The following is a 26934-nucleotide window of genomic DNA, read 5'->3' as shown; positions in this document are numbered from 1 at the left end:
GAGGATTTGGGTTCGCTGCAGTCATAAGGAGAGAGCTATTGCAATGTCTTGGGTAAATTCAGAGTACAGGGTATTCCAACTCACCACCAAGTTCATGTTTGAATTTCCTCTATAGTGTCTCCACCAAAGGCCACCCATCCTGACTTGAAAATGGGGAGGGAAATGATGATGAATAGGGAAAACTCAGAGGATGGGGTATTCTATCTCACATCAAGTTCATGTCTGAATTTAATCTACAGTGTCGCCACCAAAGGCCATCCATCCTGGTTCGAACATGATTGGCAACAGAGGACTAGGAAATTCTTGAAATTCTTTGAAATTCTTCCAGGTGTTAGAATTTTTGTTTATTATTATTATTGAGCCCACAACTTTCATCTACCAGTCTCAATTCAATCCTCGGGATCATACAGGCACAATCTGGCTCTCTTCCACGTGACAGACAAATATTTGAACACAGTGGACTCCCCTGGGCCTGCTTTCCCGCCTCCCACCCCCTCACCACCACCACCACCACCCCGCCGCGATAAGCATCCCCAGTCCCTCCAACTCTACCTCACATGACATTTTTTTTGAAATACTCTTCTTTGTCATCCTGAGTACTTTCTTCCAAATGATCTCCAATGTGTCAGTATCTCTCCTGGGGTTGGACTCCCAGGTCCGAACACAGCATTAGAGGTGTGATGTGATCAGATCTGAGGGCTTTCCAGGCGGCGCTAGTGGTAAAGAACCCACCTGCCGATGCAGGAGACGTAAGAGACGTGGGTTCAATTTCCGGTTGGAAAGGTTCCCCGGAGGAGGGCATGGCAAGCCACTCCAGAGAATCCCTGGAGAATCCCATGGACAGAGGAGCCTGGAGGGCTGCAGTCCATAGCGTCGCAGAAAGTGAGACATGGCTGAAGTGACTTAGTACAGCACGTGCACTCGGTCAGATCCACCAGGAGGAAGATGATCTTCTAGGGTAATTGTCAATCAATGTGAATTATGACTGCACATATCTTCCTACCACAAAACTGAATCGTAACTTAAAACCCTGAAACCTTTTCACATTCACTCTAAGTCATGCCGTCCCATAGCTACACACTTAGTTTGTGGAGTCAAGGAAAGAATCACACATACATTTATCCCAATTAAATTGCATCTGAGCAAGCAAATATTACCAGTCCCATTTTGGACATTATCTGCAAATCTAATCAGTAAATCTTCCATATTCTCATGCAAATTATTTAAAAAATATGCTGAATTACACACAACCCTATGACAGTCCTCTAGGGACTTCCATGACTAATTGTGCATCCTTTGCATAACTACTCAAAAGTCCACCTGGCAGTTCACCAAGTTCTAGTCTTGTCTACAAAACTCTCATCGGGAGGCTAAATGGACTGTTGAAATCCAAAGGATAGTAACAATAACTAACGTTTATTGAGCTTTCTGATGTGCTGGGCTCTTCCCCATGATACTCTTGTGTTGACCCCCAGGTATGACACTTTTCTTGTGCTCAGTCTAGTAATTCTCAAAAAATAATAGTAATAATAATAAGGTTGTTCTTCCATGGCTTGCCTTTAGGGAACCCATGCTGGCTCCTTTTCATAAGGGTTCAAACACAATTCTTTTAATGATTCATTTAATCATTTCAGATCTTTATCCAAGACCAGTGCATACACTGCAGAAATCATAATTCTTATCCTTAAAACAAAAAAAAAAAAAACCTCAGGATTTGCAGTTGCCTGTTTCCAGGTTCCTAGCACCTCTCCCACGACAGCAGCTCCTCAAAGCTGCTGCTGACAGAGGCACAGCAGGCTTAAACCCATCTCTCTCAGCCAACAGGATCAGATATCCAAGTTAACTCTTAAAATCTTTCTATCAATCTTGGGCTTCAGGTTTCTTTTATCAATTCTTCCTTTCTTCTTTCTAAACTAAGGATCATTCTCCTTGTCAGATTTAAGAGAAGCAAAGTACAATTTTATCAGCTTCCCTTTCTCTTTGACATAGCTCTGTTTATTTAAAACCTCAACCTTTTCCCAAAAATAAATTAAGACTGCTCTGTCATCTGTTGTCATCACTCTATTCATCCATAATGACAAGGTTATCCTTCCTTTTTTCTCTCTTTACTCCAAAACTAACACCAAAAAAAAAAAAAAAAAATACTTTCTTATTCTTTGCATTATTCACAGGCCTCAACCCATTTTGGATCTTAGCCCTCCTGATATAATTGTTATAGCCACATGCCACTTTTATGTTTATCTATGGATATGTATTTCTTCTTTCATTTTCTGTGTATTTTTTAAACTCTGAATGCAATAGACCACTCAAAATTGTTTTGTAAAAATTGGGGAGAATTTGGGGTATGCCACATCTCTGAAACTTCCTTCTATTTAGAATTTTGAGATACATGCTAGCTATATATATATATAATTTTTTTTTTTTACAAACTTTTGATCTTTTCCTTCCTAAAATGTTCAACGATCCTCTCACAGGTTCTTCTGTCTGTCATTTCTTCAGAGTCACTATTATCTAATTTCTTTTTGTTGGTCATGGCTCAGATCAGAGTCCTCAATCTTTACTACACTAACAAGCTTCTAAGGGCAGAAATGGTCAGTAAAGTAAGAACTGATTAAATTCTCTCCTTTTTTTTTTTTTTTTTTTTTGGCTGAATGAGACCATCTGGCGTGTAGTTGAGCAGTGCAAATCCTGCATTGTTTCTTAACCACAGCTCCAGGCTACTTCTCTGAGCAATGCAGAAGAGGTTTCCTTGTGTCCACAGTCTGGCCTGGCTGGCTGGAATACACTGTTCCTCATTCCTGTGCCAGAGATGCTGGAGACTAACTTTACGGCCTCAGATGTCCAAACGGTAAAGTTCATGGAGACTAACTGATCTTGAGATGTTATCACAAATAAAAGGAATACAAGGTGAAGATTCGGTGGGATGAGTCAGAAAACTTCCAGCTCGCTTTTCTCTGGCTACTTTCTGATGTGTCCCACAACAATAAACCATCAAAGTCTTATCAGACATTCTCTTCTCCTCCTTTTGAAACACTTCTGGTTTCAGGTTAGAACCCTCTGAACCTGTTCTCTGAGTCTGTCTCGTCAGACCTTTCCTCCCAGTTAAGTGAGGAGCACTCTGGCCACAGTCACGTTCACCACTGTGAGTCTGCGTTCTCGTACTTCACCAGGCACCTGGTAACTGCTGTTATGAATGGGCAGCACTGCAAAGAGGCAAAGAGGGAAGGTTCCAGAATCAGCCACCTCAAGTCTCACCTCTACACCTTAGCCATATGGTTGTACCTGGGAAAGCTATTTCTCTTCTCCACGACTCAGTTTTTTCAACTCTAAAAGGAGAGTCGTGTAGTAGGGTTGTTGTTAGGAGAAAAAAGATAACGTGTAAAACACTTAGCAAAGTGGCCAGAACATGGAAAACAACAAGCTCTAGTTACCTTAGGAAATGAGTGTTTTTACCAAAAATAAATAATTTTGCACACTTTTTCAAGACATTTAATAGCAGCCACAGGAAATCAAAAGAATGAACATTATGGGACTTTTCTCAATGCAAGATTTAAATTCCCCACTGGTCATGGTGGTGAAATCATTGTCCAAAAAATCCATTTCATTCTTTGACACACTTATTAATTAACCATTTGCCCCTCATGCCACATTTTATTTCCAAAGTCCCAAATTTTCAGGTGGGAGAATGGGTAAAAAACATCACCTGTGACCACCAGCCGAACGGTTTTTCGGCAAGACATCATCATTTTCAAAGATGCCTATTAAGTTCTCCACACCTAGAAGGTATCAGCCTAACACAGGGTAGTTATCACTGAGAGGGCTCACTCAGCCTTGGCAGGCTTCACTTCATACATCCAGTTTGAGCTTAGAAAGACAGCAGGATGTATGATAAAGTCAGTCACCAATCACAGCAGTAAGTCCCTTCCCCTTGCAGCAGGGGCAGATTTTCTCTGGTCACCTATTACTTGTGGATTTTCCTTATTATCTATTATTGTGGGAAGATCCATATGCTAATATCATGCCAGATGACCCTAAGAAAATAGGACTTGAGAAATGAATAAAAGCCAAAAGGCAATGGTACTAATCCAGAGAGAAGGTCAACTGGAAAAGAGAAGAAAATGGTTATAGGCAATTATGTTTAGGAGGAATCTAGGCCTTGGAGACTGATTATTTTATGAAAGGCAAGAAGACAGTAAGGTCACAGAAAAATCTAAGGTTTCAGAGTTGGGTGTTTGGGGCAAAAGTTAAAGAACTGGCAATGGCCAGTGACTCGGGTGATGCACAGTAGCAGGATCATAGTCGTTGGTGGGGAGAGAGGAACCCAGAAGCAGAGGAACTGACTAGAAGGAGTGTTTATCCAAGAATGGGTATCCATCTGAATCAGAGAAGACTGCAGGAGATAAGATCAAGATAATATGCTGCAATTCATGAAGAAGTGGCTTTTTAAAAAAATCCTAATGATAATATATCTATTCTTAAATGTGCTAAGTTACTTCAGTCATGTCCGACTCTTTGAAACCCCGTAGACTATATAGCCTGCCAGGCTCCTCTGTCTATGAGATTCTCCATGCAAGAATCCTGGAATGGGTTGCCACCTCCTTCTCCAGGGGGTCTTCCTGACCCAGGGATAGAACCCACGTCTTTCATGTCTCCTGCACTGGCAGGCAGGTTCTTCCCCATAAGCACCACCTGGGAAGTCCAAGGCTTATTACTAATTATCTATTCTTAAATAAACTCAAATTCCTAAATAAGTCATTTATTTAAATCAAAAAATGACTCAAGGAAACACACCAAGCAAATAATAAGGCAATAAACAAATGTGGTAAAATAATGAAAATTATGCATAAATAAAATAGAATAAAATTATAAATAAAATAAAATTCTCACAGTAGGAAAAGACACAGGGAGTAGGAGAAACCCAAATGGAGCAAAGATTACAAAATTCACCCAGTCCTGATCCCCGGGCTATAGTTCTTGACTCTGTCAAGATGGTAACAAGACAACATTTGGTCAGTTTATGAAAGCCCCAAGGTTCCTTTGTTCCTTAAAAATCTTTCTTCTCTCCCCAGAGCTGCAATTAGGTTTGAGACTAAAAGTTTGCAAAAAAACAGAAGTCCTTTTTTCCCAGATGAGCAACTTCACATGAAAGGCTGTTTTTCAGGATGAACCCTCTCACAAACCTTGGCCCAAGCTGAGCCATATCTTCACACGTTCTCAACTCTCACAACCGTTTCCAGCCTAAGTAGTGCTTTACCTTTAAAGGTATCCGCTTGGTCATTTTTGAATCACCTATGGGCTGTGAGCCTTCCAAAGGTTTACTTGATTCACTTGCTGACTGAACTTCCGAAGCTTCCTGAGGTTTAAATAATGAGCTTTCTGCATCTGAGGTTCCCCATTCCAATACATCCTCTTGTTCAATCTGCAAAGTACTTGATAAAGTTTCAGGAAGCCTCTCAAGCACATTCTGTTGGGAAACATAAATGCACAAACGTGCCCTTTTTATTGGTCCTTCCAAAGTTTTAAGTTATGCACTGTTTTCTCCCTGACAACAAACTGATTATGAAAAATGCATGATTGAAATTAAGCAGAAATAATAAACTTCCTCCGAAAGACTGAGAAAGAGAAACTCACACTGGACTTAAGAAAAACGTGAAGCTTGGCAAATTATTTTCCTTGGCCCTTGTCTCAAAACATATTGCTACCCCACATGTATGATGCAACAACTCTAAGAAAATAACAAGACTCTAATTTTACCCTGATTCTTCCCCATACTCACACAGAATCAAGGCCACTGAAATATCCAACCTCTCCCCAATCTGAGGTTCTTTCATCCTAAACAATGAGATTCTTGCTAGCCAAATGCTCTTGTAGAAGCATGACTTCAGTCTCTCAGAGAAGGGCTGACCCAGAGCCCCAAGAAGACTACCCAGACACCCCAGCTCCATGCCAAGCCCTAATGAAAAATTCTTAACAAAATATCATTCCTACACCTGTTTTGTGTTTCTTAAAAACATCTCATTTACTTAATATCTATCTCACTGAGCCTCAAATAAAGTACCTCTATAGACATATTTTGGGTATTATCCAATTTTAAACCAAGATTATTGGGGATTATGAGCACTGCCTCAAATTAACAGATGATAAAACCAGTCTGATTTACACAGAATCTGAATTTTATAGAATGACTTGAAAACGCAACTGTATCTCTTTTCTTTCTGGCATACTCAATTGATGATAAGTAAGTTCAATTCAGCTCAGTCGCTCAGTCGTGTCTGACTCTTTGTGGCCCCATGGACTGCAGTATACCAGGCACCCCTGTCCACCACCAACTCCTGGAGTCTGCTCAAACTCATGACCATTGAGTCAGTGATGTCATCCAACCATTTCATCCTCTGTCATCCAAATAAGGGGTAAAGATGGTGAACAGTACCAAATACTGTTTAAGTTTCTTTATTATGCAAGAAAGGATAGCTAAACAAAGAAATGTACTTTTGTGAAACGTAACTTTAATCTGGAGCTCATGTTTTTACAAAGCTATTCAGTGGTACTGGAGAAAGAGTAAGAGCTTTGTATCTATATAGGACTTAATTCAAATCCTGGATCTATTAACAGATGTGTAATCTCGGTCAAATTATTTAACCCTTTTTAACATCATCTTCCTCACTGGTGAAAAGGGTTAAAAAAGTCCTTCCATAAAATGGCAGGATAGATACACAAAGGAAATATGTCTTATGGGCTTATACCGTCTACCTCGGACAAACTCACTCATTTTATGTTCCATAACTTTTGGAACTGTTCATCACTCCCTTTCTTTTTACTCTTTCTGCTCCTGGCTTCCTCAGCATACATTCCCAGGATCGGGCTGGGGAGATTGAACATATGAAGGTGCCACCCTCCGAAATAGAAAATGGAGAAGAAAAGCTTGAGAGGGCAATGGTCATCCCCCAACTGCAAGTGACCGGCTCAGGACTCTGCCTCACCTACCCACAAAGCCATTACTGATCTTATCACTACCCTGTGACCTGCTCTATTGTAGCACGTATCATCCTATAGTATATCCATCTAAGTAACCATCATAACTGTCAACACATAACTGCATTAGCTCCTAAAATTTTAATCTTCACCTCAACTCCATGAAGTAGGAACTGTCCGCAACCCCATTTTGTGGATGAAGAAACAGTCATAACGAAGTTAAGTAACCTGCCCAAGGCCAGATTAAGAGTAAGTCTAAGGGATAGGTAGAATGAATAGATAGAGTTCTGTTCTCTGACACAGAGTAGGAACCCCAAAAATGTGTTAGGAATTAAAGGTATCATAGAGGAACTTTTTTTTTTTTTTTTACCATGGCTAGGTATCAACTTAAAAGATAAAGAAGTGATAAACTTAATAAAAGCTAAAGAAAAGATAAACTTAAAAGATCTAAACAAGTGGTAAGCTTCCTCTGAAAAACCGAGTGGCCAGGAGAGGTCCAGAGATTGCTTATAAATGTCAAAGCTGACAGTATGGTTCCTACAGAATTACAAAACAGTTGATACTTTTGTTTAAACCTTTATTTTAACAATCAAGATGATGTATAAGCTAGGTATCTGAAACTAGCCTTTTTCACAGCTTCCTTCAAAATGGAATAATCTTTTCTCTTACTTTATATGAATATTCAGTGAATGGTATTATGTCAAGTTTATTCTATGAGTGAATATTTCTAATTTTCTGAACCTAAGTGATCTTGCAGTTCCACTTTACTATACCTGTTACAAGCTTACAGGTCTGATATCTACCTATAAATGGTGTCACCTAAAGGCAGCTACCCTAAATGTCAGTTTTAAGCCCATAGCATATGTGGTAAGGCTTCAGAATTGATTTCTCCACATACTAGTGCCACACATGCTGGGTATTGAGACACGTGATGAGACTACAAAGGGGAAAAATGAATGATCTCAACCCAGAAGCATCTCAAACTCTAGTAGTCAATCTCTTGCAGTAACTCTAAAGTTATAAGATCCATGATTTTTGTGAAAAGAGTCCGTATATTTTTTAAACATGATATATTATCCTAAAAATAATTGTGATCTGAATTTTTATGTATGCAGAATCATATTTTCAGGAACTAAAGGAGCTTGTTATCTAATGACATCATTTTATGAATCCTTTGTAAAAGACTGATCATCATGCCATTGTTTATTTCATGTAAATGTGGGTTTCTACACACAGGGAGACATTTCCCATTCACAGGGAATATGTTCCAGATTCCTTTGAATCCCATAAGTATTTTGCCAATGATGGATGAAAAGAAAGTTCTATTTCTGAAACAAATTTCTGTCACCAAGTGTCCATATTTCTCTAGAAAATGCTCCCCTTGTCAATGTTTTTCACAATTCTTCTACCTAAATAAAGAATAAGGGGATGCTTTCTTAAAAACTAAAAACTTTTAATTTCTCCAGCTACTTTCTAGGTATAAATGTGTTCAGAGCAGAAGAGCTGTTAAAAATCTTTTCTTTCTGAAGAGTTTTGAGCCTTAGCAGAGAATATCTATGATGGGCAAAAATGGTGAGTCAAAATAGCCAAGACTCTCCATATGGTATTAGGTTAGATGTGTTTATAGTTAAACACGCCTCTAAAATAAGTCAGAGGAAAATTTTTTTAACTCTCTAGATAAAACATTAAAGCAACAGAAGCAGGCTATTACTTTAAAATAGATGAGGAGGATTTTTATTAGACACGTTACCGTTTGAGTTTCCTTCATACTTATCTGTGAGCCTTGCTCTGCTTGCATTTGAGGTGCTTTCTGCCAGTACATTTTTCCCATCAAAGAAATATCCTTGAAGGAGGAAAAGAAAACAATTAAAATAATGTCGATTTTTAAATTTTATTTATTTTTTAATTGAAGGATAATTGCTTTACAGAATTTTGTTGTTTTCTATCAAACCTCAACATGAATCAACCATAGGTATACCTATAGCCCCTCCCTTCTGAACCTCCCTCCCATCTCCCTCCCCATCTCACCCACCCCTCCACCTTGATACAGAGCCCTTGTTTGAGTTTCCTGAGACATACAGCAAATTCCCCTTGGCCATCTATTTTATATATGGTAACAGAAGTTAATAATGTCAGTTTTAAAGATCACTGAGGCATATTATTCAATGCAATAAAATGCTAGTCAGTATAATGCAGCAAGTGAGAAGACAGAACCAAAGACACAGTAAAAATATTTTATCTATCATTTCAATTTGAGACTTTTTAAATTACTGACCCCTATAGATATATCATCAGGCTTAATAAAACAATCAGGTAATATTAAATCAGATACTATAAATCACTGCTCTTAAACGGCTGCACAAGAAATTTAAAATCAAAAGTAAAGTTTAACCTAACCAAGAACAAGAAGGAATATAAATATACTTTAAATGTCAATGGATAGAACTGATAGGGTCATTTTCATCACTAATGCTAACTGCTATGATATACCCTCAACTCAGCTGAAGTGGTAAGAAGACAGCACAACACAATGTCTAACAATGAACAGAAACGAAGAGACCCAGGTTCTGCACAAACTGCAAAGTCACACACCAGACAACAGCAGGCAAGTCATCTTATTTCCCTTTCCCTCAGTTTTATCATCGTTAAAATGGACATTCGTGACTTTTTAACGCCCTTTCTCCTCTGGACTTTTAGTAATGTCAGTAGCAAAATATGAACTGTCTTTGTACTTTAAAATGCTGCTTTTCTACCTTCCCTTTGGTTTGTTAGAAAGATGCAACTGAGGTTACTGGCTTATACTTCTGCCCTCTTGTCATAAATAACTATAAAACTGGACAAAATAAAAGGACAACTCTTTTAGGGTTGGACAGCAGGCAATGCAAGACTATAATGGCTAAGAGAATGGAAACAAAAAAACGTTATGAGCTAAATCACCCCACATTTCTGCCTCACACAATTTTCAGACCACAACACAAGGAGAGAGAAATCACACAGATCCCAGGAACCTCACTGAGTTGCAGAGACAGAAGTTAGAAAAGGAAGACAAAGAGGGTAGGATTTGTAGGACACAGTATGGGGAGGAGGGAGCTGCACAGATAAACAGCTCCAGAAATCTGCAATAGAATCCTTGAGTCTTTGGCTGAATATCAATCTGCTCAGTAAAATGGTGAAACCTATGAGGCCAAACAAAGAAAAATTGCCAGGGGGAAGAAAAGCAATCACCAAAAAGATGAAGTCATAATTCCCAGACTTCACACAGTGCTCGCTCAGTCGGGTCCAACTATTTGCAACTCCATGGACGAGCCTGCCAGGTTCCTCTGCCCATGGGATTTTACAGGCAAGAATACTGGAGTGGGTTGCCATTTCCTTCCCCAGGGGATCGCCCCAAGTCAGGGATCAAACCCAGGTCTCCCACACTGCAGGTAGACTCTTTACTGTCTGAGTCACTAGGGAAAGATATCGCTAAGCTGTGTCCGACTCTTGCGATCCCATGAACTGTAGCCTACCAGGCTCCTTTGTCCATGAGATTCTTCAGGCAAGAATACTGGAGTGGGTTGCCTCCATACAATACTAGGAATCATCAGATCTCCCATTAGATATTCTGAATATATGGTACATTCATTACAAACCTCAGATGGATCATATATTAGCCCTAGAGTAAAAACTTCTTTGGACATTAAAAAAATCTTAAAATAAATACTTTAAAAGATCAAGCTGATCTTCAAGTAGCTAAAGTGTCTAAAAGAACAAACTCCAGATCTTTTTAAAGGAAAAACAACAAAATCCAGTACTTGACAATGGAAAATTCACAATGTTTGACACCTAATCAAAAGTTACTACTTATATGAAGAAGCATGAGTGTGCAACACATAACCAGAAGAAAAATCAACAGAAAAAGACCCAGAAATGACAGAGACATTGAAATTAAGAGGTAAGAATCTTGAAACTTCTAATATAAATACTATAAATTTTCAAAGATGTAAATACTAAAGACAGAATCAAATGGAATGACTAGATAAAATGTCTACTACCTGAGACAAATTTTCATTGAGTGGCATGAAAATCAGAGAAAATGTTGCAGAAGAAAAGATCAGTTAACCTGAAGACACAGCAAAAGAAGTCACACAAAATAAATCACAGAGAGAAATAAAAACCAAAACAAAATTAACAAAACACTCACACTAACATATATTTAATTAGAGTCACAGAAAGCAGAGTGTGAAGAGAGCAGAAAATATTTGTACAAAAAGTAGCCAGATTTTTTCTAAATTTGATGATCACCATAAGCCCCCAGTACAAAAAGTTCCATCAACTGTAAGTAAAAATGTACAACAAACACATTATCATCAAAATGAAAAAAAAAAGTAATAAAGGAAAAAACCTAGAAGCATCCAGAGATACATTAATTACAAAGACACAAAGAATTATGGCAACTAATTCCTAGCAGGCTCAGTGGTAAAGAATCCACCTGCCAATGCAGGAGATGCAAGAGACACGGATTCGATCCCTGAATCAGGTAGATTCCCTAGAGGTGGGTATGGCAACCCACTCCAGTGTTCTTGCCTGGAAATTCCATGAAAAAAGGAGCCTGGTGGGCTACAGTCCATGGGGTTGCAAAGAATCAAACACAACTGAGCATACAGGCAGACAGACAGACAGAATTACCACAAAGTAACACTGCAGGCATCTTGTCAGGACAATACAAGACAGAAGACAATGAAGCAACATAATTAGAGTACTTGTACTGAAAGAAAACAACTGTCCACACAGAATTCCATATCCAGCAAAAATATCTTTTAAAACTGAAGGTGAAATACTTTTGTAGCAATCGAAAGGTGAAAATTTTGATTGCCATCAAAGCTGCATTACAAGAAATGTTAAAGGAAATTCTTCAAGCAGAAGGAGCAAAACTTGAATGCATACAGTGAAAATAAATGATAAAATGATTTTAAAAGTGGGTAAATAAAAAATATACTTTCCCATTTTGAAGTTTTTAAAATACAATAGACTATTTAAAAATGATACATTTTGAGATTTATAACATATATAGAAGTGAAGTATGCACTAATGAGATAACAATAATAGGAGAAGGGAAAAGGAAGTATACATCTCTATATTTCTTATACCATACACTATTTAATGGAATAAGTTAGATATACTTATTGTAAATCCCATGCTGCTGCTGCTGCTAAGTCACTTCACTGGTATCTGACTCTGCGCAGCCCCATAGATGGCAGCCAACCAGGCTCCTCCATCCCTGGGATTCTCCAGGCAAGAATACTGGAGTGGATTGCCATTTCCTTCTCGAATGCATGCATGCATGCTAAGTCGCTTCATCGTGTCTAACTCTGTGTGACCCCATGGACAGCAGCCCACCAGGCTCCTCCATCCACAGGACTCTCCAGGCAAGAACACTGGAGTGGGTTGCCATTTCCTGCTCCAGTAAATCACATAGCATCCGCTAAAACAATAAAACAAAAAGGTAAGTAAGCCAACAGTATGAAATAGCATGAAAGGCCTTATAAAAAAAAAAAGTAGGCAGGTAAAGCAGAAAAGGGGGACAAACAACAAATGCAAAAAATAGAAACCAAATACCAAGATATAAATATCTTTATAATTTATATATATAAAGTTTTTAAAACATATAATTTATATGTATATAATGTATATAAGATATAAATATCAATAATGACTGTTTGGTGGCTCAATGCTAAAGAATCCGCCTGCAGTGCAGGAAACATAGGTTCGATCCCTGGATCAGGAAGGTTCGCTGGATAAGGAAATGGCAACCCACTCCAGCATTCTTGCCTGAAGAATCCATGGACACAGTAGACTTAGCGACTAACACTTTCACTTTCACTTCAATAATTGCATGTAAATGCTGCTAAATATTCCAATTAAAAGACAAAGACTGTCACATTGCAGAAAAAACAAGATCCTAATATATGCTTGTTATGGGAAACCTACTTTACGTATAAAGACACAGATAGGCTAAAGGCAAAAGGATGAAGGAAAATAAAACATGAAAATACTAAGATAAAACAGAACCGATTACATTAACATCAGACAAGGCAGACTTCAAAACGAGAAGTATTAGAAAGAAAAATAGGACCACTGCATCACAATAAAAGAGAATCAAATCCCTCAGAAAACATAATAGTATGCACTGATGACAAAGTTTCAAAGGGCATAAAACAAAAACTAAAAGAACGAAAAACAGAAATTAAAAAAACACACTATTCCAGTTAGAAATTTCAAACAAAGACTATGTGGCTCCAAAGACTACATTTTTTTTTAATTTAATAACTAAACAGTTAATTTGAAATATGAACAACTACAAAAAATTCTTCACAACCTTTTAAGGTTATAAAGACATCATTAAAATATAAAAACATGACAACAACAAACATCAAATTCAGGATACCAAATTCACATCTGAGGTGGAAGAGAATTACTGGAAAGAGATACAAAACAGGGTGCTACTTTACTTGCAATTTTCTATTTATTTAAACAATCTGAAGTAAATGTGGTAAAAATAAATAAATTTTGAAAAATCTGAGTGTTGAGTATTTATTCTACAATTAAAATATTTCATGATTAAAAAAAGAAATCTCTCAACATATTTAATGTAGGTAGCATAAAAATGTCAAAGATGGATAAAAACATATAAAAGAAACCCATAGCTTGCATCACTTGTAAACATAAATGCAAAAATCCCAATTAAAATATTTGCAAATCAAACTAATCAGCATATTTAGAAACAAGGCATCTTGGCAAAGGATATCTGTACATCAATATTCATAGTAACACTATTCACAATCACCAAAAAGTAGAAATAAGCTGACTGTCTATAAATAGAATGGAATATTATTCAGCCAAAAAAAAGAAGCAACATACTAACATATGTCACAACATAAAATGAACCTCAAAATTATTATGCTAATGGAAAGACACCAGACACAAAAGGACACATATTTCATGATTCCATTTATATAAAACGCCCAGAAGAGGTAAATCCATTGAGACAGAAAACCAACTTGTGGCTGCCAGGTGCTGGAGGGAGGGCCATTGATGGGGATGACTGCTTAATGTATGTGGTACATAGCCTTCGGGGAGAATGAAATCATTTTGGAACCAGATGTGGATGATGGTTACTCAACATCGTAAATGTACTAGATGCCACTGAACTGTACACTTCACGATGGTTTATTTTATGTGAATTTCACCTCAACGTTTAAAAAAAAAGGGATTGGGTTTGAAGAGCACTTGAAAATATTCCCTGCTTCTTTGACACTTCCTAATATAGCAATAAAATTTATACCTGAGAGTTCTAAGACATTGTCCAACGACAATAAGACATTGTCTGTATTGTAGTAAATTCATAGAAATAAAAATCACATTTGACATTTTTAAAGACATGTAATATAAAAATAAGGATTTATTAATATCAATTTTATTAGTGTTAGATCTAAATTTCAGTGACATAAACTGATGTGGAGGTAACAGAAAAGAGTTACTATCATGGTAGTCTCAAGTGACAATCCCTTGGAAGGCACTGTGATGAGCTGGTTGAGCACACATGCTCTGAAGTCAAAAGTTACTTCAAGTCTTAACTCAAACACCTTAAGGCAGACTTGAATGAGTTATTTAATCTCTCCAGGCCTTGGTTTGTAAAATGGAGATAATAATAGTGCATATCTCTTATGTTTATCCTTAGGAATAAATGAAATAATACATGAAAACAAAAAAATATCATATATGTAATAATACCTATTACTGTTAACATTGAAATAAACAAAATAAATTCCAGATATGAAATAAACATAAAATTATAAGAAATAATTTAACTGAATGACTGAGCATTGAAGAGGACATGACTATGTGGCTAGAAACCCTGAAAGAATCTATTGCAAAAGTACTAGAAATAATATTATTTAGACATAAAATCAATTCACAAAAACAAATTTAAAAAATGAGAAAAGGAAAAAAACCACAAAAAGCAACAAAAATATAAACTACCAAAACAATGCCTTAACAAATGTGAGGAAAACTAAAAAACTGAGATATAAAAATTGCCGTGAATCAGAAATTTTGAATGTAGGACTAAAAAGAAAACCAAAGATAATCTTTTAAAGAAATATGATTATTGTTTTGCCTAAGTGTTTATTTGTTGCTCAGTCACATCCAACTCTTGGCGACCCCATGGACTGTACCCCGCCAGGCTCCTCTGTCCATGGTATTTTTCAAGCAAGAATACTGGAGTGGGTTGCCTTTTCCTTCTTCAGGGGATCTTCCCCACCCAGGGATCGAACTTGGGCTTCCAGCATTGCAGGTGGATTCTTTACCAACTGAGCCATCAGGGAAGCCTCTTTTACCTAAGAGCAGTATTAATTCTATTTTGTCTCTCCGACTGAGTCAGAAAGTATAACAACTAGCATTGTTCTTCATTTTACACAAGGTCTGGCACAGTGTTGAACAAATGCTTTAAAGCTGTGAGCAGTCCAGTTTCACAATCCTAGATACATTTCTCATGTGTTTCTCAGAGCAGTTTCTACCTGTGGTGTCAAACTTAGAACCCAAAACGTCAGCGCTGGAGGGAACCTGAAAGATGAATAAAGTCTGAAGGAAGCCCACATTGTCAGACACTGAAATCAGAGTTTTGCGCCCCAAAGTGTGCTGGGTGGTATTCAAAACAAACAGCTGCTGCTGCTGCTGCTAAGTCGCTTCAGTCGTGTCTGACTCTGTGCGACCCCATAGACGGCAGCCCACCAGGCTGCCCCGTCCCTGGGATTCTCCAGGCAAGAACACTGGAGTGGGTTGCCGTTTCCTTCTCCAAAACAGACAGAGACTGTGGGCTTTTCCCCTAACCTGCTTCCAGCAGATGACCAGCAGCAGAAGCAGTAGTGTTCTGCTGGCCTTAAGTTAGGCAGGCCCAGCAGTTTTCCAGTCATCTTTAAAAAGTGATGGGAAGAGCAACGTCCCTCTAGCCTTCCTCACGCAATCCAGCTCTCCCCAAATGATGCCGGCTGCCAAGATAGAGGCCGAAAGTGCGTTTCTCCCACGTACCCATTTATGGTTTCATCGGCACTTATTCAAGGTGCACTGCCTTTAAATAACTTACTATGAAGTTCAAGTTTCAGAAAGAAGCAAAGAAAAGACATTTTTATGGCCCTAAGCAAATACTTGTCCACACAGGTTATTTTCTTGAGAAACTGCCTTGATTTGCATTGACTTTCTCTTGCTTTCCGCAGGCAAAACCCTGCTGGCATTGGCCTGCAGAATCCTGCTCACAGGCACAAGAATGTGCCAGAGCTGCTTTGCACTCGTTCTTAACCACATCTGACTTTTTTTTTTTAAACTAAACAGTTTATGGGATTGTTCTGGATGGCTGACCCTTGTATTCAGTAAACTGTCACTTCTAAAAAATATGATTAAAAAAAAAAGAGAAGAACCTGAATGGCAGCCATATAAATATAAATATCAAAAACACCCATAGTACCAAATGCAAATCTTATTACAAACAGACTCTGATATCCCATGTCCAAGATGGTCCCTAATGGTTTCCATCTGCTGGTAATCATGCCCTTGAGTAGTCTTCCTCCTCAGTGAATATGGCAGATTTGTATCATTAATAAGCTACAGTGGAAATGACAGTATGTGGCCATGTCATAAAAGATACTACAAGTCCAACCTTATTCTCTCTTAGAATACTTGCTCTAGGGGAAGCCAGATGCCATGTCACGAGGACACTCAAGCAGTCCTACGGTGAGGTCCACAAGGTAAGGAATTGAGGTCTCCTGGCAACAGCCCGCACCAAACTGCCAGTCTTGTGACTGAGGCATCCTGGAACCAGATCCTTTAGTCCCCAACAATCAAGTCTTCAAATAGCAGCCCCCAACAAGGTCTTGGGGCTTCCCAAGTGGCACGAGTGGTAAAGAACCTGCCTGCCAACGCAGGAGACATAAGAGACGCAGGTTCAATCCCTGGGTCGGGAAGATCCCCTGGAGGAGGGTATGGCAATCCACTCCAGTATTCTTGCCTGGAGAATCCCATGGACAGAGAAGCCTGGAGGGTTACAGTCCATAGGGTCGCAAAGACTCTGACACAACTGAAGTGACTTAGCGCACGCACACACACACACACACACACATACACACACACACAGTGTAAGATCTTAACCACAATCCCATGACCTCCAGTCACAGTCATCTAGCTAAGCTGCTTCTGACCCACAGAAACTATGTGAAACAATGCATATTCATTGTTTTAAACTGCTAAATTTTGAGGTGATTTGTTACAAAGAAATAACTTTAAAAGGCACTAAAGGTTAAATTCTAACTCTTCAGATATTTCATGGCAGTTTCTAGAGAACCCATGACTTCAAGAGCTCAAAGCAATTACCATTCTTTATTTAGGTAATAATATGTTTTCTTTCCTATTACCTATAATTACATAATTTTTCTTAGCTCTTTTAAAAGATATATATTGCTTAAGGAAGTCCAATAAAAAGTTAAGTATTTTGTGCTATACTTTACAAAAAGTATGTGCATTAGCAATATATACTGAGTGATACTTAATACGCCTTTCTTTGTCCCACATGATTATCCTGTACATCACGAAATATTATCATCTGACATTTCATTACCTGTGTCAGCAACTTTAAAAGACACATGCTAAGCACCATTGCTATAGTATTTGAAAACTACAAAAAAAGAGTTTACTTGAAGCAGGATACACCAAGAACACGGTTCTTTGTCCTATTACTAGGCAAAGCCAAGGAATTGGAAATTCTGTAAGTCCCCTGAGAAACATAAATCTATAAGTAATACCCAAACTGTTTTAATTTTAGGCAATGTATATGTCTTCCTTAGTTCAGATGAAGAATGACTAATATCATCCATAAAGGAGAATCAATAATCCAACTTCTGTTATATATTCCCCATAGCAAATTCAAACTCCTCCAAACTTTTCTCACATGGATCTAGGAGTGGAAATGATTCAGCAGTGTCTGTAAGCATATTCTTAAGGCCTTCTAATATCACATAGGATTTAATAACATAAATTCTTCAATAATAAAATTCAGGTCTCCAAGAGTAAGCATATTTTTATTTACAACACTTGACAAATATGTATTTATAGTTAACTCTTAAGTCTGAGGAACTATGTGGAGTGATATAAGGGATAAAAAGACAAAATATAAATAATCTTGCCTCCAAGTCATTTAGCATTCATTTGATCCATCCTACTAAAAACAGAAAGACAAGTAAGACTTGATTCCAATCACTTAGGTATTCACAGCCTAGACAGACAAATGTATTGGTATGTATGTAAATAATAATAATATATGCCATAAGAGAAGTAGAAAGTAAATTTGTACCATGGAGTTAGGGCAAGGAAGGGACAGATTAAATATTTTTAGAATAGAAGGCAGTGTTTCCTTAAAATAGGCATGAGAGAAAGGTAGGATCTAAATGTGTCTGGGAAATACAAAGGGCATTTAGTGTGGAAAAATACTCTTCGGGCAGATTTTTAGGTCCTTTCTCTTCCCCAACGGGCAGGCACACACATGCCACTTGTTAAAGATAAGCAGGGTGAGGATGGAGGATATGTGCACACTGGCTCCTTCACTTCCTACCCCCCATGTCCATTTTCAAGGGATGGGAATAAGTCTTTTGGCTGTGTGCTCACCTGATTCTCTAAAATGGCTTTCCTGACAGCCAGATTTCAATTCAAAAGCAAAATCATTCTATTCATCTGGTTTATATGAAGTTGTTAGAACTTGTACCATGTTATCTACATTCTTACTTTCCCTCCTCCCACTGCGAATTTTAGGAGCAAGGAACTTCATCTGTTGAGGAAAACAAGGAGCTTACTCAAGTCATCAAGTGATTCAATCAACATTCTCAGTCAGAAGCATCAAAAACAGGCTCTTGCCATATAAGAGGCACTGGAAGACCGGCAAGACTCACAGAATCAGTGGGAGAAGGACCAAAGGAGCCACAGGATCAAGAAGCAAGAAGTATCATAATAGTGTTTTAGCAAGAATAGACTTGCCTGGCTTCCTCATGACACAATGGCTCAGAATGAACCTTTACCACTTGTGCCACTACTTGGCACAAGTAATGATGGGCCAATTCCAAGCCCAGAGCTCAAGAGGTCCTGCATTTTACTCTCTTGAGCTTCTGCTGTCACTGTGAGAAAGGCATGCCTGGTCAAACCAATGGGTTCAGGGTGAAAACATGCATGGATGTGCCTGCTCTACGTGTTGGTCCCAAAGGGGAAATGCAGGAGCACCGCTGCTCCAGTTAAAGCCTCCAGTCGACCCACTGATACATGAACAACTGGACTCATAGACCCATATGCAAGTTCAGCTTAGATCAAATAACTCCAGCCAAGAGATGTGAGAGCTATAATAATACTGTCATAAGCCACTAGATTTGGAGAGCTGCTGTTACACAGCATTAGCTGACTGATATATCTGGTGACTGACATTAGATTGCAAGAGAAAAGTATGAGGCTAGTAAGGTTAGATCACAAAGCACCCTCTAGGTTATCTACGTTTTGGAGTTGGACTCTATCCTGTGATCAGTAGGAATCCAGCCAAATTTTTGTGAGAAATAACATAATAACAAGTGTCTGGTAAACAAACTTCAGGGAGGGTAAGAACTGGCAGTTGGCCCTGAAGATGTTGAAAGGATTCATGTGAAAGCTGATGAGGGCCTAACTTAAGACACAGTTAGTGGAAATAAGAAGATTTAAAAGAATATTCTCTTTAAATTCTCAATCTTGGGTCTGTCCTGGTGGTCCAGTGGTTAAGCATCTGTCTTCCAGTGCAGGGGATGCAGATTCAATCCCTGGTTGGGAAATTAAGATCCCATGCGCTGCAGTAATAACTAAACCCAACTAGAGAGGTCACATGCTACAACTACTGAGCCCACACACTCTATAGAGTCCACGCTGTGCAACAAGAGAAACCCATGTGCTGCAGCTAGAGAAGCCCCTGAGTGCCCCAGCTAGAGAGGGCCTGTGTGCCACAATGAAGACCAACATCAAAATGTGAAAAAAAGATTCTCATTCTCCATTCCTTAAGGATATCCTCACAGATCAAAGGAAAATATTAATAAAAAATAACCCTCAAATTTTTGAAATATAGGGAGGCTACCTTGAGTCTAAATGGAATTCAGATATGTTTGGACACGCCAGGCAAAGTCTTATGAACAGACTTCCCAAAATCTCATCTGCATGGAGTCACTTGTGGGGAAAAAATTAAAAATCCAGAGAATGAAAAAGCTAGGCATGATCAGCAGAATCCCACAAGAAAGCCTTTGTCTTCTGACAGGAGTGACACTTCTGTCTCTCAAATCTGTCTCTTGGTTCAATCCAACAGAACTCATGTCTGATTCATAGTAGGTATATGATTGGGGAGAATGGGTGTTATAAGTAAAGAGTAAAAGAATTAATTAACTTAACACGTCTTTCTAAGGGATGAAAAAGAGTCCTTCTCCCCAACCTAATCCCCTTGCTCTAACTAGGGCTAACATGTCCAGTGGACTCAGCAGATACAGTGCCCGGGGCCTGTGATATTTTGAAGACCTACAAAAATGTTTTCATTCTAATTTCTTTTACAATCAGATGAAAATGATAAATACAAGGATGAACATGTAATAATGTATCCAGCCTGAATTCTATTTCTTTTTTATACCAACAGAGTCAAATAATGTAATCTTCAAATATTTTTTTACAGTACAAGGGACTCCAAAGGCAAAAGTGCCTTGGGCCCACAAAAGTCATAAACACAGTCCTGGAGCCAGCAGAGTATAACTTGAGAGCTCTGAGAGCCCTGAGCTGCGGTGGCTGCCACCAGGAAGGAAGCTGGGTAAGTGCCCCCCTCCACCTACTCCCTCAGAGGACATGAGCAGAAAATGACAAGGCTGGAGGCAGAGGTGGGTTTTAGCAGATCGAGATTAAATGAGTTTGGGGGTATCTTTGTTTCCTCTCCCTTCTCTCCTAAGGGAGCCTCTGCCCAGATAAGGCATCCCACAGGCCATATGACAAGAGAGCAACTGCCTGGGAGAAGCAGGAAAACTGCTAGGCCCAGTGGTGATAGGCCCTGGAGAATTTAGACATGTGGAAATAAACTTTAAATCAACTTTCAACTTTTTACAAAGCAGGATCTTGGGCTTCCCTGGTAGCTCAGTGGTAAAGAATCCTTCTGCCACCGCAGGAGAGATGGGTTCAATCCCTGATCCGGGAAGATCCCACATGCCGTGGAACAACTAAGCCCATGTGCCACAACCACCAAGCCCATGCTTTGGAGCCCGGGAGCCTCACGTGCTGCAACTACTAAAGCCTGGAGCCCGTGCTCCACAGCAAGAGAAGCCACTGCAATGAGAAGCTGGCACCCATTAACGAAGACCTGGCACTGCCAAAAATTTAAAAAATAAAAAAAAAAGCAGGATCTTTTTTTGTCAAACAAATTCATGCTTGAAGGTCCAGCAAAAAAGCAGATCAGAAGGGAATGCCGGGGGCTTCCCTGGTGGCTCAGTGGTAAAGAATCCACCTAGCAATACAGGAGCCATGAGCGTGATCCCTGGTCTGGGAAGATCCCACATGCCACGCAGCAACCAAGTCTGTGCACCGCAAGTACTGAGGTGCGCTCTAAAGCCTGGGAACCACATCCACGGAGCCCTTGTGCCGCAGCTACTGAAGCCCGAGCGCCCTAGAGCCCGTACTCAGCGACAAGAGACACCATCGCAATGAGAAGCCTACCTACCACAATCGGAGAGTAGCCCTCACATGTCACAACTAGAGAAGGCCTGTGTGCCGCAACGAAGACCCAGCATGGCCAAACACTAATAAAAGTATTCTTTAAAAAGGGAATGTTGGGACTTCCCTGGTGGCCCAGTGGTTAAGAAGCCACCTGCCAGTGCAGGGGACACAGGTTCGATTCCTGGTCCTGGGAGATTCACGTGCCATGGGGCGACGAAGCCCGTGTGCCGCAACTATTGAGCCTGTGCTCTAGAGCTGGTGAGCCACACCTACTGCAGCCCTAGAGTCCATGCTCAGCAACAGGCGAGCAGCCCCTGCTCGCTGCAACTAGAGAAAGCCTGTGCAAAGCAACAAACACCCAGTGCAGCCAAAAATAAATTTAAATAAATTTAAAATAAAGTTAAGAAAAAAAAAGGGAATGTTGCACTTGGGTAAGGGCTGATGGAGAGTGCTGGGGGGGGAGGGGGGCCAATGCCCCCTCCACTCATTCCTCCCGCCCACCTCCACAGGATCCCAGGACTCTCTGGTATGCTAGAAATCACTGCTCTTGGCTAAGCAGAAATATAATATAGATGGGCTCATCGAAAAACAGATTTAAATTTAGAACTCGTTTCATTTGTAAACTGCTTTGTAATGACATGTTCATTTGGCCCCAAGAGATTTAACTATACATGTTGGGAGTAGAAGGAAGAAAAAGAATCATCTATTTTAAATCAAGGCTCTTGCATGTGCTTAAGATGACAAGCTTGACTCAACTGCTGCCTCAGTTCCCGATGCAGCCTCAGAGTATGAACATCTCACCTAAGGAGTGTGATTTCAGTTTTAAGCAGATGTACCACCCCAAAACATTGGCCAGCCATGTCATCTTGGGCTCAGCCTAGCTCCCCTGGGCTTACTTGGAGACTGTGTAGCTTGTCCTGCAGTGTGTACTGTGTGATTAGTCATTCAGTCGTGTCTGACTCTTTTTGACTCCATGGACTCTAGCTCACCAGGATCCTCTGTCTATGGAATTCTCCAGGCAAGAATACTGGAGTGGGCTGCCGTTTCCTTCTCCAGGGGAACTTCCCAATCCAAGGATCGAACCTGCATCTCTTTCGTCTCCTGCATTTGCAGGCAGATTTTTTACCACTGCACCACCTGGGAAGCCTGTGTAGCTGTCTTATCTGGCCTCTTGCCCTTTAAGAGGCTCAGGGGTAGTTATGACTGTTCATTATTTTCAATTTAAGTGCTGATTTGGGAATCTGACTCCTCACAGAATAAATCTCTGCATTAAATTTCATCATGGAAATTCTGTAACTTTTCAAACAGTCAAAGGCAGAACAAATGACACTGTTTTCTCAAAATTTTATCTATGTTAATATCATGTACATCATGTCTGAAGCAACTGGCATAACTAACAAAGTAAAAAGGTTTCAACTTGATAACGTGAATAAGAGAACTGATGATTAAGAGTAACCCTTGATTAACCAACTTCTAAGTCTTGGTAATTAATCATCATATAATTTATATTTCAAAGAAAAATAAACTCTATGTCACCCAATGATTATAGCTTTGTAAGACCAAGATCCAAATTTTAGAGTGGAAGCATAGATCTATTCTCAAAAATGTCATGAGTTTCAATAATCATTTACCTTCATATACATTTCTAAAGTGAAGGCAAAAGGACGACTTTTTCAGACATCTTATTTATCCAGGGCTTTTCTAAAAACAAAAAGCCAAGACTAATCAAACCAAGAATGCCCCCAACTGCAAGCCTCACCAACTCATACTTTTAAGTAACAGTGGCCAAGGTCCCCTCCATCTCTCTTTTGTTTAAAAGAGGAAAATCTGATCACATAAAATGACAGTCTTTCATAATACAATATAAATCAAGATTTGGCAAAAGATGGCCTACCAAATCTGGCCAGTCACCTGTTTTTGTTTGGTCCATGAGCTAAGAATGGTTTTTACATTTTTTAACGACTTTTAAAAAGCAAAAGAAAAATGACATTTTGTGATACGTAAAAAATCACATGAAATTCAAATTTCAATGTCCATTAAAAAGAAAATTTTAATTTCATTGATATTTTTGGAAATTTGTATTCTCTTATTATATAAGTACCTACACATTATTCTTGATTTCACCTCTTGGCCCACAAAGCTTAAACTATTTACTATCTACTATTTACTTTACAGAGAAGTTTGGTGACCCCTGATGTAAATGACTGATAAATAACAAGAAACAACCACTTTGTGAGGAAAAATGTATTTCTAAAGAGGACCAGAGGAATGAATTTTCCACTCTGGAATTTCTGACAAAACAAATACTTTTAAGAGTTGGTATATATCAACAAAAGAAATCAAACTTATCTCCTTATGTAGAGTTACATGGCTTGAACTGATGTTATCACCTCACTACATACCATATTGTCTGTAAAACAAGATAAATTGGTATCTCCTCTCAAAATTACCTTCACTGGGAGTTTAAGAATTTAAGCAACCACTCTACTTTGACCTTCTGCTTTAAACTTTATTAATCAAAATATTGTTTTATAAAATTGAACCTGTGGAAAAATCTACATATTGATAAGCAATCTATGAAATAATTTTCAATTCATGAAGCACACCAATACAGGAGTGCCTTGTTTTACTGCACTTTGCTTTATTGTACTTTGTATATAATGTGTTTTCTACAAACTGAAGGTTTGTGGCAACCCCACATACAGCAAGTCTGCTGGTGTCATTTTTCCAACAGCACTGGCTTACTTGGGGTCTCTGTACCATATTTTGGTAATTCTTGCAATATCTCCATCTTTTTTTCATTATTATATTTGTTATGGTGATCTGTGAAATGGGATCCTTGATGTTACTATTGCAAAAAGATTATAACTCCATGAAGCCTCAGATGATTTTTAGCATTAAAGTATTTTTTAATTAAGGTATGTACATTTTTCAGACATAATACCACTGCACACTTAACGGATTACATTATAGTGTAAATATAACTTTTATACACAATAGGAAACTCAAAAATTCGTGTGACTCACTTTATTGCAATGGTCTGGAATGAACCCACAATATCACTGAGGTATGACTGTAAACGTGTTATTTTTCTTTATAGATTGTTTCAAATCATTCATACTGGTATAGTTTCCCAAATACATTGGGTCCTTTCTTGGCTCAGTACCCTTACTCACATTTGTCCCTCTGTCAGGAATTTTCTTTCTGAATACGCTGTTGCAGGGATTCTCTCCAGGTGCCATAGGTAGATAAACAAGGCATTCAAGGGGTTTGCGAGAGGAGGAGGGTTTTTTTGTTTTGTTTTTTGTTTTTCTTCTTTTTTCAGTTGGAAAGTTGCCAAACCTAAACCTTTTGAAAATGATTTTTTACTGAAGTGTCTCTCCTCCTTGAATGCTCACTCAGAATTCATTGCTCCCACAACACATTACCTGAACTTCTATTTTGCATTTATGCCATTCTATCTGATCAGAATGTGGTTTTAGAATCATCCATCTCTAGCTCTTTATAGATTTCAAGAACTTGGTTGTGTGGGACTACCCTGGTGGTCCAGTGGCTAAGACTCTGTGCTCCCAAAGCATGGGGCCTGGATTCAATCCCTGGTCAGGAAACTAGACCCCACATGCCACAACTAAGAGTTCTCATGCCACAACTAAAGATCATGCATGCAGCAACAAAGATTCAAGATTCTTCCTGCTGCCACTAAGACCCAACAAAGCCAAATAAACAAATATTTTTTAAAAAAGAAGGAGAAGCAGCTAGTTGTTTTCCAGAGTGGCAATGTACAAATGCCAGAAAGGAGGAACCATCTTTTGACATTTCCCCTCTCCCTCATCTCCGAAATCCAGCTCAATACCAAATCCTTAAGTTGCTGCCTAAATATTTCTGGAATTTCCACATTGGCCTCCTAGCTGTTATAACCTACAACCAACTTAACCACCTCCTACCAAAGCTATTTCATTCTCCCACTAGATAGGGTAATCATCTTAAATCAAACTCATCCATGTTCACACATTAGCATCCTTGACTTCATCTACCCACATCACAAGGGATCATAGCACCATGTGGCTTGCAAAATTGTGTGGGAATTTGAAGCCTGTCCCTTCTATGAGATAAGGGAATGATGTGTATATAGTACTCATTCAAAGACATTTCATGTTTGTATTAATCCTGGGCAACATCTCATTCTTTGCAGTCTCAATGCTGCCAACTACTTTAAAGGAGTCCATTTTGGAAGTTCCCTACTTAATTCTGTAATTTTTGGAATATCTTATGGAACTGCATTCAGAGACACTGCCTTCTACAAAAGAAAAATTGTCTTTCTTTTCCATTGCCATACCTGGATTTTTGACCCAAAAAGGCTTTACTCCAAAAGTGTTCACCCATTGTATTTGAAAGACATTGCTTTAGATGACATTTGATTGTTCTCAAAATATCTAACCCACATCCAAAAGCTAGATATTTAAAAAGAGACAGGCAAAAGAATATACCGCGAAAGCTAAGAATGACTTAGCACTTATGGTGGTCCAAGCATCAGTGAACACTTGACAAACATTATTCAACAAATCCATGTGATAATGACTATTAACATTCCAACTTTACATATTAAAAGAAAATAACAACGAACTGAAATTAAGAGCCACGGTTAAGACTTTGTGGAAGGGACTTCCCTGTTGATCCAGTTAAGAATCCACCTGCCAATGCAGGGGACAAGGGTTCCATCTCTAGACTGGAATAACATGCCGTGGAGCCTGTGCTCTAAAGCCCTTGAGTCACAACTACTGAGCCCACGTGCCACAACTACTGAGGCCTAGCACTCCCAGCCTGTGCTCCACAAGGAAAGGAGCCACCGCAATGAGAAGCCTTCCCACCGTAACGAAGAGTAGCCCCTGCTCACCACAACTAGAGAAAGCCTTCATGCGGCAATAAAGACCCAGAGCGACCAAAAATAAATACATAAATTTTTTAATTAAAAAAAAATAAAGACTTTGCCGGAAAGTCCCTTATGAATACTCACAAATAAAATATTGAGTGATGACAGGTACTGGGTAGTCGTAGTATCAGATTAATGTTTATTTTTACATTTTCTGGGAATCTACAGTCATTTTATTATCTTTTGTTGATATCTATTCAAAGTATTTTGGGCCCCTGCATGATGCTGAGTCATGCTGAATAAGACTGGGAGGAGCTGTT

The 26934-nt window shown here is 39.0% G+C and overlaps 1 protein-coding gene across 1 annotated transcript in view; it reads right to left on the bottom strand.

The window, feature by feature from the left end:
* Nucleotides 1-26934, bottom strand: part of TTC6 (tetratricopeptide repeat domain 6) — a 175400-nt gene that overhangs the window by 115522 nt on the left and 32944 nt on the right. The window contains exons 2-3 of the mRNA XM_043921932.1: nucleotides 8723-8815; nucleotides 5255-5464 (exon numbers count right to left, since the gene is read on the bottom strand). Of these exons, the coding sequence (XP_043777867.1) occupies nucleotides 5255-5464; nucleotides 8723-8815 (303 nt within the window). The remainder of the gene's footprint in view (nucleotides 1-5254; nucleotides 5465-8722; nucleotides 8816-26934) is intronic.

This window comes from Cervus elaphus, chromosome 13 (genome assembly GCF_910594005.1).
Source record: "Cervus elaphus chromosome 13, mCerEla1.1, whole genome shotgun sequence".
In the NCBI taxonomy this organism is placed as follows: Eukaryota; Metazoa; Chordata; class Mammalia; order Artiodactyla; family Cervidae; genus Cervus; species Cervus elaphus.
This window is presented reverse-complemented; position numbering and strand designations above follow the sequence as displayed.